At 35.9% G+C, this 18,928-nt stretch overlaps 1 protein-coding gene across 5 annotated transcripts in view; it reads right to left on the bottom strand.

The window, feature by feature from the left end:
• Positions 1–18,928, bottom strand: part of LOC138712457 (serine-rich adhesin for platelets-like) — an 80,638-nt gene that overhangs the window by 30,523 nt on the left and 31,187 nt on the right. For all 5 annotated transcript variants that reach the window (XM_069844284.1, XM_069844285.1, XM_069844283.1 and 2 more), the window contains exons 16-22: positions 18,204–18,323; positions 14,545–14,807; positions 12,235–12,349; positions 11,518–11,630; positions 10,928–11,065; positions 5,636–5,839; positions 2,160–2,236 (exon numbers count right to left, since the gene is read on the bottom strand). In XM_069844284.1, the coding sequence (XP_069700385.1) occupies positions 2,160–2,236; positions 5,636–5,839; positions 10,928–11,065; positions 11,518–11,630; positions 12,235–12,349; positions 14,545–14,807; positions 18,204–18,323 (1,030 nt within the window). The remainder of the gene's footprint in view (positions 1–2,159; positions 2,237–5,635; positions 5,840–10,927; positions 11,066–11,517; positions 11,631–12,234; positions 12,350–14,544; positions 14,808–18,203; positions 18,324–18,928) is intronic.

Raw genomic sequence — 18,928 nt, forward strand, 5'->3', positions numbered from 1 at the left:
AGTGACTCAGGCAAACCTTTCACTAGTCAGCAAGGTCGCACTGCGGAAGCACAATTAAAAAAAAAAAATCAGAATTTGTTTTCACTCATCAAGTAAAAATTTGTCGTCGTCCCCCCCCTTTTTTTGCACGAGGCCTGGTTTCATCTCAGAATAAGTGAATGCACAAAACAATACACATTGTATAACGTAAAAGTGGGTGTTTGCTGTGCAATTAGTGGTGCGAGAATAATTGGGCTGAAGTGTTTTATGATACCGTCTATTTCGAAAGCTATATTGAAAATATTCTTAAGAATTTCTTCTAACTGCTTACAGAAAAATAGAAAACTTATGGATATTTTCAACAGAATGGTGCAACAGTCCGTAATGTTAAAGCATCTCTCGTGGCTTTACACGCAGCTTTCAGAGACCACGTAATAACTTGTGGTTTGTGACCCACTAGTACCCCTAGCCTTAATCCGCGTGATTATTATCTGTGGGGCATATCTCAAAGGAAAAGATGTATGAAGAAAATCCACAAACAGTGGAAGAACTTGTGAAAAGTATTATCCAAGATGCAAAATGTGCATTAGATAGGATGGTCGATAGTTCCAGTAGTTTTATAAGGAAAGGTAATAAATTATATCTGTAGGTTCTTATGTAATCGCGAAATTTTATTGCTGAAAGTTGACACGCTGAAGTCCACACCTGTGGAGTAATGGTTAGCGTGTCTGGCCGCGAAACCAGGTGGCCCGGGTTCGATTCCCGGTCGGGGCAAGTTACCTGGTTGAGGATTTTTCTGGAGTTTTCCCTCAACCCAATATGAGCAAATGCTGGGTAACTTTCGGTGTTGGACCCCGGACTCATTTCACCGGCATTATCACTTCACCTCATTCAGACACTAAATAACCACATTGTTGATAAAGCGTCGTAAAAAAAAAAAGACACGCTGAATTACTTCTAAGCAAGCTGATACTTGCCCTTGTCACTTTTAGAATGGTGCTATACTAAGAAAAACCTGTTTCCAGGCATATATACTCTATTTTTTTTCATGGAGTGCAGTTTCATAGAAAGGACTTTGCCGACAGACCTTCTACTGCCCCCTACTAATTGGTTGTCATAAACAAATGTCTTCCTTACTGTGACGGAAATCTTGTCTTTTCCTGTCAGTAACCAATCACAACACTTGTTCACAAGAATTGACAAGCTCCCGTCAAATCCACGTGGAGGCAGAGTTGCTGCATCTTTTCCAAATTCCAAGAATCCCGTCAGTCTCATTTCGAGGGTCACCAGGATTGTGGCAACTGTGCAATGTTGGGACGAGGGGACAGGATGAAATTGTCAGAGGTGTTTGTGTAGGAAGTTATAAATCTGTAAGCAGGTGTGCAAAGAAGCCACCGAACTGCACTCCTTGAAATAAAATAGAGTATAACTGCTATTATACATTCTCATACACTTAAACTTCTACACACTGTGATTAATAAATAGCGCAAAAAAAAAAAAAAATTCTCATAATCCACAGAATATGCACATATTACTTTCAACCAGTGCTGTCATGGAGGCCATACATTCTATGGGAACCTACAATTTTTTTAATTAATCGTATGGGGAAAAGAAAATTTTGTCTGTATGGAGCCATACGGCATATGAATGCCTAAGTTGTGTATGCAGAGATCTGTACAGACCTTAGATCATCTCTTGCTGTTCCTAATGTATTCTGTATGATGTTCATAAACAAAAATTGTGCACCTCTGCAGCACTGGAATCCAGAACTAAATAAAATAATGGTTGAAAAACAAGAAGTGCTGCAAATACACACAAGATTCATCGAGACAAGTATGCACCGTAGGATGGGGCTACCTGGGTGTATTCTTTAAATCAAGCTTGTTGTACAATTAAAATGTAAAGCAAAACAATTTATTTATTTCTTTAATATTAAAAAAAATCATTAAATGGCAATCAGAGAGATAGAGAGAAGAAAGTAAAATATATTTCAAGGGAGAAAACAAGGTGTGGGGCGTATGACCAAGAGAAAAATTACCATGCCAGCACTGCTTTCAACATACTTAATAAGTAAGGAATTAATTTTTTTCACTTATTAGGAAAATATGGGGCTGACAAGAAGAAAACAGAATGGACAGTAGAAACGGCAAAATCCTTTATACATAAATATTATTTCTCACCTTATATTTCCTATGCATTCATTTTGTAAATTTTCTTTGTTGATATAAAATTGCCGTAGCAATTCCAGCTTCTTTTCCTGAAAAATAAACACGAATCTTAAAGCCTTATACACTTTTACATGACGAACATGTGATGCAAGACTTATACTGTATTTTCTCGAATACCCTGCACCAGTGGCGGCTCGTGAACTTGTGGATTGGGAGAGCTGCAGTAGATTTCGGTACCGGTACATACAAATTTCACTTCTTGATACCATTACTAATAAGTATAGGATAAAAATAAATGCACTACATATCGAAAAACCAAAACTTCCTGACTTAGTTGGGAGATGTCAGTAGGACCATTCGCTAATCCCTAAGAAAAACTAATACCATCGATTTCAGTCTGAATTTCAGATCAGCAGACACTCAACTTACAATCTACCAGTTCATTCTGAATTGTCTTAGAGTAACCTTAAACAGTGGCATGTTCCAATGATTTTTGAAAGGCTCGTTTAAATTACTCACGAATTGTAGCAACCCACGAAACACATCAGGGTTCTTCAAATCGTTTTTTCATCATGTCATATTGGCAACAAAATTTGATACAATCAATTTTTTTTTAAATAATTTCACAATTTTTTATCACTTCTTGATTATGTTTGAGAATGTTTGTTCTGTTCGTTTCATTTAATTGCACAGCAGTATGAGTTGCGTAACATAGCCAATGAAACAACATTTTTCAGGTGAGACTGCGAAGATTCGTGCATTTTGCTTTTTAGGGGCAAATGTCCTAAATCTGTCACACCACTCCTAGTCCATGCAGTATCACCACCGAAGAGGAGGCAAGGAAAACAAAATACAGATTTTTTTTGTTCACATCCACGTAACCACAAATTCTTAGCCTAAATTTCATTGTTATACTTCCTTACATATATGCACTATTTCGGCTGGATGAAACTTAAGTAAGATTTAAGTCGGGTAACGGACGACCCTTTAATTTCACTTCATTACATCAATATTCTCCGCAAGAGAAAAATAAAATTAATATTCTGTAATTCACACACACTCATGCTTGCACATTTGCACTGGTTAAGTTACGGTATTAAGACGTCACACCAAAGCAACACTCAGATATACTGATGGTTAACAATTTTCTAAAACTGGGAAAGAAGTCACTTTCGTATTTTACATGCTATATCAAAAGGATTCTACTCGTGCAATCATTTTGAGTTAAGGCAAATATTACGTTCTGCTGGAGGCTGGATATATACGTAATAATAAGGCAAAAGAGAATATTAATTTCATTATATTAACTCGATAAGATTATACAACAATAAGTATGTGAAAAGAAAATAAAAATTTTGACATTAAGTTTCAAGGGAATAGAGAATCCATTTGACGCAGCATTACAATAGCAGTGTGGGAGGAGAGGAAAGATTCCTTGTTGCCTGGCTCTGCAACCAATGCAGCGAAATATGGGTTTTAAACAGTGGCAGTTTCCCTCTGCTTCCCTTCACCTCTCTACCCCCTGACCAAGCAAGACACTCTCTATGAGCTGACCACCCTGCAGATCCCAGGACGACTTTGAATGCAGTGTCAATTCCAATACAGTCGACGTGCAAAAAGATTATGCATAAGATAATAGTACATATTCCCGGCCAGATGAAATATAAAGCAATTTACCAATAAAAGCTGCAACAATTCTTCTAAAAATTAAAATAAATATTATCTTTATTTTCCTGTCAAAGCAGGGAGTGCTGCAGCTCCGCAGCTCTTATGGACGAGCCGCCCCTGCCCTGCATACTTTTTTTCCCGAAATATACAAGTCAAAAATATGGGTGTGCGGCTTATTCAAAATGAAGTTGGCAACACTGCCCGATTTTTCTCCCGTGCAACTCCTAAGGTGGTAGCACATGCCATTATCTTCCTGCGTGGGTATTGCAATTATTAACATTGTTGAACGGATTTTGGATTAACAGTACATGTGTCAGAGTCAAGTTCAAGTGTGATAAGTGTAGTTTGTGTGTCTTATATTTTCAATTCTGAAAATGAGTTCTACCAAAGATATGAGATTGCGATCCTTAACTTGCAGAAAAGAACTTAAAATGATCGAAGATGAGGATGAACATGGTAATATCGTCATACATGCTATTTAATGCTACAGGATATTGTGGAAAACGGCCCATTTACATGTCTACATGTTGACAAGAGAATGACTACCAGTATTAAAAAGAAGTAGCTTCAACGAATTTCATTCAATGTCTCTTCAATAGCATATTCAAATTGTAGAAGATTAGAATGCTGTCTACATCTTTTAGTTTCCAATGAGTCGTTTTAGTTAATGCACAATTTTAGTTAAAAATTCAGTAACAGTAGGACATTGCTGACAAATTTTAGTCTTCATCGATTTTAACAAAATAAATTTTTCTCAGTAAGAGTTGTCATTTGTTAGTGAAATCTTTGACACAACTTCTTACTGAACAAAGTTAAAATATGTATGATATCTACAAAATGTGTGTGTGTGTGTATTCAACGTGATACTTTTATGATGATGGAAGAGCGGAACAAAGAAAAATTCTCTCCAGCACTGGGATTTGAACCTGGGTTTTCAGCTCTACGTGCTGACGCTTTATCCACTAAGCCACACCAGATTCCCATCCCGATGTCGGATCGAATCCTCTCAGTTTAAGTTCCACCTCTTGGGTTTCCTCTGAGAGGATTCGATCCGACATTGGGATGGGAATCCGATGTGGTTTAGTGGATAAAGCATCAGCACGTAGAGCTGAAACCCAGGTTCAAATCCTGGTGCCGGAGAGAATTTTTCTCTGTTCCATTCTTCCATCATCATATGATGACGCAGAATTTCTGCACGAAAGTATCATATGTACTTCGGTACATCGTAATATACTGTTCTCCGACCAGGAGATCAACTGTGAAAGGAATGTGCTTACTATTGCATCATCTATTGGAGCGAAATAGATAGATAATATTATAGTTATATCATCAGGTTAAAAACTATGCGCTCTTCTGCATATGTTATTTCCTGTATGGAGGGATTAAAAGACCAGGAGATTAACAGTAATCTAATTTTGTAACTAGGGTAGTATAAAAATGTATCAGTGTTATTGTTTGTGCTGCGAGAGCTAGCCAATAGAGATACGAGTACCCACACCTTATGACATAAACATTCATTCACAGCATTACTCCGCTGCGTTTCATTCCACAGAGACTTTCTCGTGGTTGGAGAACAGTATGTGATACTTTTAGCTTAGAAATTCGATACGATAGATTATTATTATAGGCTTGATTCCTAAGTGAAAAAACAAAAGACACTGCATTAATAGTATTGAATATCAAAGTAAAACTATCCTATTCTTAAGATTTACAATAATAGTAGAAGCAACAGTGAGTGTGTTGGTCACAGTGGTGATAACAAAAAAACCTAACAAGAGACTATTATTATGAAGATAATGACAAAAGTAATACAAACATACCGTATTTGATTCTTCCTTAATTGCTGTGAGCTGTATTTCTTCCTCTGAGCGCCTACTAAAATTCCTGTGCAATGGCCAATTCGCATTCTTGCTTATCTCCTCTTTGCAATGACGTACCAAACTTCCTTCCAACTGAACTTTTTCACGAACATTACACACTTCTGTGATTAATTTAGATACAGCATGCTCAGGTGCAGCCTTCAACTGGAAAAAATATATATTATAATAACAATTTCATAAGAGCTAGAAGGTCTCATTTAAATGTTCATAAAACACAAGCATACTGTGTCGTGATGCAATGAAATACACGAAACATTTAAACACAACACTATTACACAGAGCTAGCTAGTCTCAAGATATATTTTGTGTTTGTGAAAATCAGACTGGAATTACTGTAGCTTTCAGCAACAAACCCAAATACTTACTTACTTACTGGCTTTTAAGGAACTCGGAGGTTCATTGTCGCCCTCACATAAGCCCGCCATTGGTCCCTATCCTGAGCAAGATTAATCCAGTCTCTATCATCATATCTCACCTCCCTCAAATCCATTTTAATATTATCTTCCCATCTACGTCTCGGCCTCCCTAAAGGTCGTTTTCCAGCCGGCCTCCCAACTAACACTCTATATGCATTTCTGGATTCTCCCATACGTGCTACATGCCCTGCCCATCTCAAACGTCTGGATTTAATGTTCCTAATTATGTCAGGTGAAGAATACAATGCGTGCAGTTCTGCGTTGTGTAACTTTCTCCATTCTCCTGTAACTTCATCCCTCTTAGCCCCAAATATTTTCCTAAGCACCTTATTCTCAAACACCCTTAACCTATGTTCCTCTCTCAAAGTGAGAGTCCAAGTTTCACAACCATAAAGAACAACCGGTAATATAACTGTTTTATAAATTCTAACTTTCAGATTTTTTGACAGCAGACTGGATGATAAAAGTTTCTCAACCGAATAATAACACGCATTTCCCATATTTATTCTGTGTTTAATTTCTTCCCGAGTATCATTTATATTTGTTACTGTTGCTCCCAGATATTTGAATTTCTCCAATTCTTCAAAAGATAAATTTCCAATTTTTATATTCCATTTCGTACAATATTCTCGTCACGAGACATAATCATATACTTTGTCTTTTCGGGATTTACTTCCAAACCTATTGCTTTACTTACTTCAAGTAAAATTTCTGTGTTTTCCCTAATCGTTTGTGGATTTTCTCCTAACATATTCACGTCATCCGCATAGACAAGCAGCTGATGTAACCCGTTCAATTCCAAACCCTCTCTGTTATCTTGGACTTTCCTAATTGCATACTCTAGAGCAAAGTTAAAAAGTAAAGGAGACAGTGCATCTCCTTGCTTCAGCCCACAGTGAATTGGAAACGCATCTGACAGAAACTGACCTATACGAACTCTGCTGTACGTTTCACTGAGACACATTTTAATTAATCGAACTAGTTTCTTGGGAATACCAAATTCCATAAGAATATCATATAAAACTTCTCTCTTAACCGAGTCATATGCCTTTTTGAAATCTATGAATAACTTGTGCACTGTACCCTTATACTCCCATTTTTTCTCCATTATCTGTCGAATACAAAATATTTGGTCAATAGTTGATCTGTTACGCCTAAAACCACACTGATGAGCCCCGATAATTTCATCTACATATGGAGTTAACCTTCTCAAAAGAATATTGGACAAAATTTTGTACGACGTCAACAAAAGTGATATTCCTCGAAAGTTACTACAGTTAGTCTTGTCCCCCACAAACCCAAATATAATTGATAATATTTATCCATTGATTTATATATTTTTTTCTTCATTGATTTATTTCATTGATTCATTCATTCATTTATTTATTAAATTTATTCATCCATCCATCCATCTGTCTATCTCTGCCTACCTACCTATGTACTGTTTGTTCGTTCATTCATTTGTTTGTTTGTTTGTTTAATCTAATGTTTTAGGCATAATGAACATTTACAATTTGTCTTCTGGCTTCCAATATACGGTAATTCTGGGAAAGCCTGAAGAAGAAGAACTTGGAAGACATAGAAAAAGTGAAAGCCAGTTTTCTCAAACGAGCCTTAAGTCTGTCGAAGTATACACCATCGCGCCTCACATATGCATTAGCACAGGAACAATTCTTCATAGAAGAACTACATGATGAGCTTCTGCTACCCTCTACCCAAGGCTACAGAGAACTACTACAAGAACTAAACAAGAAGAAACAAGAGATATGACTGGACTTCTTCTCCACAGACACGATGATCTACAGGGATTGGACACAAGCCAGATACGACTTAAGACACGCAGTGACTAGATTCGCAGTACATGGATTCCACCATCACATATGTCAGACAGAGAAGTACCACGACCCGGAAGACAGGTGCAAGTGCAAACTATGTGGATTAAACTGTGACCGATATCATCTCTATTGGTGCAAACAAAGAAACAGCTCACTAACAAACTTCTGCAAAAATTGAACGAAAGAAACATGCACATTGTGCGATATTCCTTTTATTATTAGTATACGGTAATTGTCAATTTGAGCTTGTCCAGTACTTCTAAAGTGCACTACACTTCCCAAGACAGAACTAATAAAATTAAAACAACGAAATCAATCAATGACATTTCCGTTGCACAACATGCAACTTGATGAAACAACTATTTTTAATCAATGCTGGTGTTCTGAAGCTTAAAACCGTGAGGAAGGTTTCACTGGTAGTTAATACCCATAAAATTATTCGACTTTTTTGGAAACAAACATGGCATGATGAGTCTTTCCACAGTAAAAGATTCCGAACGTAAACTATCCCCCCATTCAACTGATCAGAAAGAGAAAAAGGAATTGGTTTGGTCACTGGCTGAGAAGAAACTGCCTACTGAAGGATGCACTGGAAGGAATGGTGAACGGGAAAAGAATTTGGGGAAGAAGATATAAATGATAGACGACATTAAGATGTATGGATCATATGCGGAGACTAAGAGGAAGGCAGAGAATAGGAAAGATTGGGGAAAGCTGGGTTTGCAGTGAAAGATCTGCCCTGGGGCAGAACACTTATGTTCACTTGACATAAGTCTGTGATTTCTGGCTGTGTCCAAAGCTAAGAAGTGTCTTGAAAGGACGAAAATTTGCAATATTTCTCACATTTCAAGTCATGTGATAAGAGATGTCAAATGAAGTCCAAAAATCGAGTGCCAGAAATGTTTTCAGCAATGGGAACCCTGCCTAAGTGTAGAGTTGCGAAATGGAATACTTCGAAAGTGATAGCAGGTGCTACTACACAGGAATGTAAATTTAAATTTAAATATACAGAATAAAGAATATAATTACAAAACAAACAAGAGAAATAGAAATAAAATAATACAATCAATATAAAAAAAAAGGAGATACAGTAGTATTAACAAAATTTGAAACCGAATGAGCAGCGCTCGTGTTCGGTCGCAGTTCAGATATAATATTAATAGGCCTGTAAGAGAATATAAAATAAAACAAAATAGGAAATAAAATTAAAAAACCAGTTACAGAAATTATATAATACAATATTAATATAAGAGAAATACAGAAAATAATAAATAAATAAATAAAATGAAATAGAAACTAAAATTTAAATTTCAGAGGCAATGGAATTATAAAATATAATATTAACACTAGAGAAGAATAATATCGCACGTGAAAAGCAGGACAATTTATATTTCAAAATTATAGAATACAAATATAATATAGGTTGATTAATTCATACACATAGGCTATAAATTTATTTAATCAAATTGAAGATATTAACACGTTTACAATTTCTTGTTATATGTTAGTGGGTTACATGTTAGAAGTCCTGGGTGTAATTTAGCTAAAGCATTGTACAACCGAGGGCCAAAATTAATGCTATGCTTTAGACCAGCAGATGTGAGACATTTAGGTTCTACTAATGTTGAATTAATATTTCGTCTTGTGTCATAATTATGTGTCTGTAATATTATAAACTTATTACGATTTTTATGATAAAATTTTAACAGTGTATACTTAAAAATTTGTTCAATATTAAATACATTAAATTCAGAATAAATTAATTTAGTTGGATAATCGAAACGTTTCTTCAAACAAATTTTAATTATTCGTTTTTGTAGTAAATTTAACGGACTAAGATTAATTTTTGTACTTCCACCCCAAACAATTATATCACATTGAATGATAGACTGAATAATGGCCAAATAAACATTTCGTAGAACTCTAATGGGTAAGTAGCATTGAAGATTAACGAATTTATAAATTGTTTTACGAAGCATATTACAAAGATAAGTAATGTGATGAGGCCATTTTAAATTCTGATGAATAATGATACCCAGATATTTCACATATGTAACTTCTTTCAATGGTGGACATTTACAACTTTTGGGATCTAAACAATTTTCACTGTGTATTATTAGTCTATATTCATCGCTAAATTTTAAATTTTGAACACTGGCAGCTGTTAACGAAAGAGGAACTAAAGTTGACTTAGATAATATATTTGAAGAAAGGAAGCTGGAATTAAGCCATTTTTTAACAATATTAGCACCTATATTAGCATTTCTATATGCTTCTTGCAAAGAAAAACCACTGAAAATAACTACTGTATCATCAGCATATGAATATATAGATCCATTAAATTTTTCTAAATTTATATTTAGCAGATCATTAACATATATTAGAAATAAAATAGGTCCCAAAATTGTTCCTTGCGGTACATCTATATTAATATATTTGTATTCACTAAATTGATCTTCAATTTTGGTCATTTGCCTTCCGTTACACATACAAATATTACGAGTATTTCTATAAAATACATTAAGAAAATTAAATTGTCATACCTCATACAGTAACCACAAAATCCCTTTGCGACCACCATATTAACTGAAACGTCTCTTCAGAGTTACATAAGAGAAAGAACCTACTTGTTGATCTGAGAAAGATGGAGTGCTTCTTAGAATTTTCAAAATGTCAATACTTTGTATTCTTAAGATTGCTTACTCTTTAGAATGTAGTAATCAATTACAAATCTTTAAATGAAATTCCAAATGAATATGAAATAACACAGTTACATTTTCTGTCGTAACTATGTCATTCACTTTCAACGGTTTGACTGAATACTATAGTTCACATAATTGGTATCCTTATTAACACTTGCATTTGTTAACATATACATATGGACACTTATTTGCGGCTAATGCTTTTCGAATATATTGGTTACGAAATATCATATTCATTCGCAATCTCAATATAAATATCAATTTATCAAAAAATCTTACCATAATAATGGTGAAATCATCAGCATATTCATGAAGACGATCCCCAGCAACATCCAATTTCTCAAACTCTGACCATATTTCATTTCTATTGCGTGATGTAATATTTGGAAGTGCACTTTTAACCTTGTGGTACAGCTTCTAGAAAAAAAAAATCACATACAATGTAGAATTTATTGCAACTCTTCACTTTTTTTTAATGTTTTATAGTAAAAATCACATTAAGATGAACTTGGTGTACATGATACAGAAAAAGTGATTCACTTAATCATAGGTACAGATAGAACGATTTACATTGGGGGAGCACAATATGATGATAAAAGAAGCTACACTTACCACGATCATACATAAACATATACAGTGTATCAAAAAGGTATGTGGAACTCAATTTCTAAAACTTACAAATAATTATATATAACAAAATAAATGGAATTGCATGGTGCATCTTTAACCTACAACATTCCATACAATAGCCTGTAAGAATTATAGTTAGAAAGGAATATAAATTTCTATACACACAACGACAAATAATTATTTTATTTGTGGCTTTCTTAACATTAAATTAAAAATATATGATCAGTATACTTTCTCACCTTGCACTTTTCAGCTTTCCCTACAACATCAAGGTTAGGACTCTTCTCGGATATAGCACTATTTTCAAGCATTTGAAGCAATTCAGAATCATACTCCTTGTCCTCTGAATTTGCTATAAAAAATTATAAAAAATTAAAAACCAAACTTTCAATTCATAAAATTTAAGTTATTCATAAAAAACTGGAGTCCGAAAACAAATATTATAGAATGCTGCTTTCTGCATATCACACACTGAATATCACTGCCATATTCACTTTATAAAATCATGTCTCTATCATTTTAGGATCGAGCCTGTTGTGTCTCTCTCGTGAAGTTGTTGCTGCTCTACTGTTAGATTACTCTCATCAATTTTAATCCAAAAACATTAAACAAATTATATGTACACTGGTCTGTGTCATTTCATTTATCACATGGACTTATGCAAGAAATAAAATCACGCACAAAAATTGTGCCATGTGGGATAAATTGCGTGCAGAATACAATGCGTGCAGTTCTGCATTGTGCAACTTTCTCCATCTTCCTGTAACTTCAACCTTCTTAGTTCCAAATATTTTCCTAAGCACCTTATTCTCAAACACTCTTAACCTCTGTTCTCTCAAAGTGTGAGTTTCACAACCTAACTACGGTACTTAGAGCTAATAACAGACATATTTCAAAGCATTACATAATAATTGTTTTACTCTACCATGCAAAGAGGAAATTTTTCTTAAACATACCATTTTCGAAATTACTGGAATCTTTTGCCGAACCAGAAATTTGTTTCTTGCTATCACCTTCTGTTACATCAGCCTCAGATTTCACAGAAGAATCCTTTTTAATAACATCCACATTCTGCAACAAAAATAACAACAATAAAAATTTTAAACGAAATGTTGTCATACTGGTATGTAATATTTCAATGTGTATATACATACTGTATAAAAACGCACGCACGCACGCACACACACAAAAAACCTCCCTCCCCAGCGCGCATGATCTGGTCTAGGCTAGAGGTGCCTTATTCCCCTTCAAAGTACACACCCCTTGGAATCTGACACATTTATCCCAATCTCCCTTCAATTTTTCAAAACAGTCTGCAGGCCCTCTTTTGAGATTGTCCAGCTGATTTCTCCTTAATCTTGTCCATGATCTGTAATCTCTCTCTTTTAACAGCGATTTTAGCTTTGGAAAAGCAAAAATTCGCAGGGATCCAAATCTGAGCTGTATGGGACTGGCAGAACTGGAGGAATGCAATGTTTTGCCACAAAAAAAAAAAAAAAAAAAAAAAAAAAAAAAAAAAAAAAAAAAAAAAGAGACATGAGATGTGAAGAATAGGCAGGTATATTGTCATAACTAAAGAAAACATTTTAAGCAGAGAAAACCCTCTAACCTTCGAACCAATTAACATTCAACTAGATTTAGAAGAACCAGTTACAAAATCTGAAACTTCCAAACCTGTATTAAAAGCGCTGGCATTAGAAGCTGTGAACAATAGATACCCACCAGAAGAATGGTTACATATCTACACAGATGGGTCTACTATCGATAACAACTCAGGATCAGGAATTCGTGTGCGTTATTCTCATTTTATCAACCAGCAGGACATCATACAACAAATTTTGATGCGGAAATAATGGCTATTCATATCTCACTCCAACACCTACTGTACAGAATAGATAAATTTCAAAATGCTGTCATTCTCTCTGATTCTAAAGCAGTATTATATGCAATAAATTAATATAAAATGAGGTCAATCCAAATTAAAGAATGTCACAAAATGATCCAACAACTTCAAAAACTACAGAAAAGAATTCAATTGCAATGGATACCTGCACATTGCGGAATTGCTGGAAATGAAACTGCTGACTTTCTTGCCAAAAAAGGATCCAATTTAATTCAGAATACAAATACAAGCCTACCTTTTACATCCATCAAAAGAATAATTAAAAATAAATATAAAATCAAACAAAATCAAGCACTATGTACCAAAGCCAAAGATAAAAAATGGAGCATTTTAATAAAAAAAACAGAAATTATTCCAGAAATCCCACGTAAATCTGCAGTAGCAAAATTCAGACTGCTTACAGAACACGATTATTTGGCCAAACACTTGAATAAAACAGGAATTTACACAAATCCAAATTGCCCTCTATGCAACAAAGAAGAAGAAATGACTGAAGATCATCTCATAACCTGTGAAGTTCTACCTGATGGATCCACCATAGAGAAATATTGGAGAGCAAGAACGCTAATGGCTTCGTTGCCAAAGCCCGGCATTAGATAACAACAACAACAACTTGTCATAACTTTTAGTGTCACATGTTTTATGCCAAAGTCCTGCATAAAAATTTCTAGAACAATATCTGTGGAATCCCCAGATCTTCTTCTAATTCTTGTGATGTCAATCGTCAATTTTCGTTGACTGAAGTTCACACGTGCTCCACATTTTCGGATGTTCTGCTTGTTGAAGGCACTCAAGAATACAGATCACTTTCAAGAGATTCCCGGCCACCTTCAAAGTATCAGTACCACAATTTTATCTGGGCTTCGTTTATTGAATCATTCCCAAAAGCTCTCTTAATCATTGCAATAATTTCTGCGGAGAAATGTTCAAGTTGGAACAAAATCTTGATGCAAATTTTCTGATTATTCACTTGATGATTGTGAATGCAATGCTCATATGGTATATAAGTTTACTCAGCACCATCTCAGTGCCAACTGAATAGCTCCACAAGAGAGTGACTATTCACGCATGTGCAGTAAAGTCCCCTCTGACTGGTTGCCAAATTATGTCACGATCACAGGACTGATTCTCGAAATATTCGAAATGGCTGGATACTTTCCGGACAGACGTGTATGCGCGTAGTTATATGCACTAACAACAGTGCGCACACACACACAAACATACAGATATCGTACAACTTTCATTAGATCCACAATGGTGCTCCTGAAGCCCTATAATGGCTCACTTAATAAAGTAAAATTTTTCAGTATTTCATCATTTTTTACAAAAGTAAAATGTCAACATGCGTGAGCAAGATACTTACTGGTTCTGACATGTTCTGAGAACTAGATTCTACAGATGAAGTGGACATTCTGTCTGATGAGCTGCTACGCTCAAAAGTAACTGTCGAAATTTTAGAACAAATCATATCTTGTGCAGATCTTTCAAGTCCCACTGTAGTTTGAGCAGCTGACATTTTCAACTTTCCTGGAGGATGAATAGCAGGAATCTTCTTTTCTCTGGCTGCCATGTCTCGGTGACAACGCAAATGAGCATCAGAAAGACTCTCTTCTGAATGAGCATAATCTATAAGAAGAAAGCATATTTTTGTTAACACCATCAACTCATACGAAGCAAGAAAGGATAAAATATTTGCACCTTCCAAATGTTCATGTAAGATATAAGTTGAAAAACAGTGGACCACGTAGTTTTTAAATACTGGTACATTTATGTAACTTACTTACTTACTGGCTTTTAAGGAACCCGGAGGTTCATTACCGCCCTCACATAAGCCCACCATTGGTCCCTATCCTGAGCAAGATTAATGCATTCTTTATCATTATATCCCACCTCCCTCAAATCCATTTTAATATTATCTCCCCATCTATGTCTCGGCCTCCCTAAAGGTCTTTTTCCCTCAGGCCTCCCATCTAACACTCTATATGCATTTCTGGATTCGCCCATACGTGCTACATGCCCAGCCCATCTCGAACGTCTGGATTTAATGTTCCTAATTATGTCACGTGAAGAATATAATGCGTGCAGTTCTGTGTTGTGTAACTTTCTCCATTCTCCTGTAACTTCATCCCTCTTAGCCCCAAATATTTTCCTAAGCACTTTATTCTCAAACACCCTTAACCCATGGAACATAGGTTAGAGTCCAAGTTTCACAACCATAAAGAACAACCGGTAATATAACTGTTTTATAAATTCTAACTTTCAGATTTTTTGACAGCAAATAGAAGCTTCTCAACCGAATAATAAGACGCATTTCCCATATTTATTCTGTGTTTAATTTCCTCCCGAGTATAATTTATATTTGTTACTGTTGCTCCAAGATATTTGAACTTCTCCACTTCTTCAAAAGATAAATTTCCAATTTTTATATTTCCATTTCGTACAATACTCTGGTCACGAGACATAATCATATACTTTGTCTTTTCGGGATTTACTTTCAACATTTATGTAACACACTACATCATCATTATTATTATTATTATTATTATTATTATTATTACTATTATTACTACTATTACTATTATTATTGTTGTCGGTGGCGGCGGCGGCGGTGGTGGTGGTGGTGGTGGTGGTGGTGGTGGTGGTGGTATGCATATGTTGAGATTTCTCAAGATTGTTACCACAGTATTTTCACTAACTCCATGAAACAGTTAGTCAAAAGAGAGTAAGGTTCTTTTTACGTCCGTCATATTTATACCCAGAAACTGTCACACTGTTCCACAACAACTATCACTACCCACCATCATCAATGCCATTACTGTCACAATTGTCACTACAATAAATAATGGCACTGCCACAGTTTGTTACTCCTGATATAACCACTGCCACTATCATCCCCTTCAACATTCGTGGTGATTACAATTACTGCCACAAAAGCCATAGCTACTGCCATCTCTTATTCCCACTATCATTGTCATCATTGACATTCTCACTGCTACCACCATTACCACAGCTATTAGCATTATTGTTATTAGTTATTACTAGAGGACATGGCCTCCAGATATGGAGGGTAGCTGCGAATATATTGAATAAGCCGTCGTGGACAGCCGATAAGAGGTGGTCCTCTAGCTTGGAGGTTGGGCAAAGGGCTAACAACCCATTACTGTGAAAAACAGCTTGTTACGAATCCATACAATAAGCCTCGGAAAGGGACTGATTCTCCGGCACGACCACAGCAAATAAAAATTGAAGATTTATGCTTCAAAGAGGTGGAAAAATTCAAATATCTTGGAGCAACAGTAACAAATATAAATGACACTCGGGAGGAAATTAAACGCAGAATAAATATAGGAAATGCCTGTTATTATTCGGTTGAGAAACTTTTGTCATCTAAATAATTTCAAGGGAAAAATTGCTCCGGGGCCGGGTATTGATCCCGGGGCCTCTGGTTGAACGTACCAGCATTCTCCCAACTGAGCTACCCGGGAACTCCACCCGATACCGTCTCAAGTTTTCCCTTTATATCCACACAACTCGCGTGGGCTGACGAAACGCCAGAGACCCACATCGAGTGCACACAAACTCTGTGTGACTTGGAATTGTGGTTTTCTGTTAACGTACACAGTGACGTATATACTGTATTATGCAAATCTAGTCTTTCAGGTGAAGCTCCCTGTAAAGCAGATTTGAATAATTTTAAGGGAAAAATTGTTCCAGGGCCGGGTATCGATCCCGGGACCTCTGGTTGAACGTACCAGCGTTCTCCCAACTGAGCTACCCGGGAACTCCACCCGACACCATCTCAACTTTTCCCTTTATATCCACACAACTCGCGTGGGCTGACGAAATGCCAGAGACCCACATCGAGTGCACACAAAGTCTGTGTGACTTGGAATTGTGGTTTTCTGTTAACGTTCACAGTGACGTATATATTATGCAAATCTAGTCTTTCAGGTGAAGCTCCCGTAAAGCAGATTTGAATAATTTCAAGGGAAAAATTGTTCCAGGGCCAGGTATCGATCCCGGGACCTCTGGTTGAACGTACCAGCGCTCTCCCAACTGAGCTACCCGGGAACTCCACCCGACACCGTCTCAAGTTTTCCCTTTATATCCACACAACTCGTGTGGGCTGACGAAACGCCGGAGACCCACATCGAGTGCACACAAACTCTGTGTGACTTGGAATTGTGGTTTTCATCTAGTCTGCTGTCAAAAAATTTGAAAATTAAAATTTATTCAGTGCCATGTTCACATGTTCAATTAAGAGAGATATTTTTGCACATTTGACAAAAGAATATGAAGTATGAAATACAAGGAAAACTGTCTTTGCTATCTCTGGTGGAAAGAGTTGGGAACACTAGAATTGCAAATTCTAGAATGCTAGAGGAAAATAATGGTGACTTTAAACGTGAATTTTAGATAGAGTAAGAAGAAATTGTGATTTTTTCATTTATACTGGTCAATAAGTAGGAATTTCAGTAAACTTATTTCCTTGAGAATTCAAAGCAGATAAATTCTCCTACTTGATCGTGAAAATTTACTTTGTTTTGTTTTATTACGTTTTAATTCTCGTTGTCTTAAGAAAGCTACATTAAAAATAGTTTTAAGCTATAATCTTTATTAGAAATACACAATAACCATAATAATTGTTACATTTAAAGTTGCATAATTAGCTATATATTTCGAGGGTTTTTCTTTTTCATTGATTATTTAATGACCTGCATCAAATGCAAGGCTATCTAGCTTCAATGGAATTAGTGATAATGAGATGGTATTTTGGTGAGATCATTCCGAGAATTTTTCCATTCTCCTTACAATTTGGAGAAACCTCGGAAAAAACTCGACTAGATAATCGACCTGGGAGGATTCGAACCCACTCCTGAGCATACCTACAATCACTAGTTCTACTCACTACTTCAAGTGTATGTCAGTGGCCGAATATTTTTCACCCACAAATGTATATATTTCACAATAGATACTAAATAACAAGTTGTCGATAATGAAGACATATCACAACCGCCTTACCTGGCTTTCTTGAAGGATATCCACTGGAAAGAATAGTCTCTTTGACTGCAGCACCTTGGTGAGACCGGGTAGCAGACTGAGAACGGACAACTGGTGGTGCAACTTGGCGGGAATAAAAATCTGAAAGCAAGACATTAAACAGTATACACAAAAGAGTAACACCAAATATATAATAGTCAAGTTTTGTTTATCCCTGCAATATTTTGTTCATCCCCTATAGCATGGCTACTAATTTAAATGTCAATGTCCTCATAGCAATGCTATATCTGTTTTCCACCTCCATCCCCTGAATACTTGTTTTGTATTGTAACCGAGCACGGCCAGTCTCATTAAGTGAAACATTCTTTTCGCCCCCCTCCTCCCATCTACCCGGAGATTACAGGATTATGGTGCATCCATTCGAGGTAAGTTTCTAACAATCTCATTTATTTTGTGTTGCAGTTATCGCGTTATCGGTATGTCTCATTTTTTTAGTCACGTGAGTTCAATGTCGAGTAAAAGAAAACGTGTTCTGTAACCATAAAGGAAGTTAGAAGCCATGAGAAGTGTGGAAAGTGGCGCAATCTTGCGAAATGTTGCTTCCGATTATGGAGTAGGAGTATCAACCGTCTCTGATTGGGTTAAATATAAATCCAAACTTTTGGAACATTCTTGCAAAATACCGAATCGGAAAAAAAATGGAGAAAGCTCAATTCCAAAAAAAAGAGAGAGAGAGAGAGAGAGAG

This window comes from Periplaneta americana, chromosome 13, assembly GCF_040183065.1.
Source record: "Periplaneta americana isolate PAMFEO1 chromosome 13, P.americana_PAMFEO1_priV1, whole genome shotgun sequence".
Classification (NCBI taxonomy): domain Eukaryota; kingdom Metazoa; phylum Arthropoda; class Insecta; order Blattodea; family Blattidae; genus Periplaneta; species Periplaneta americana.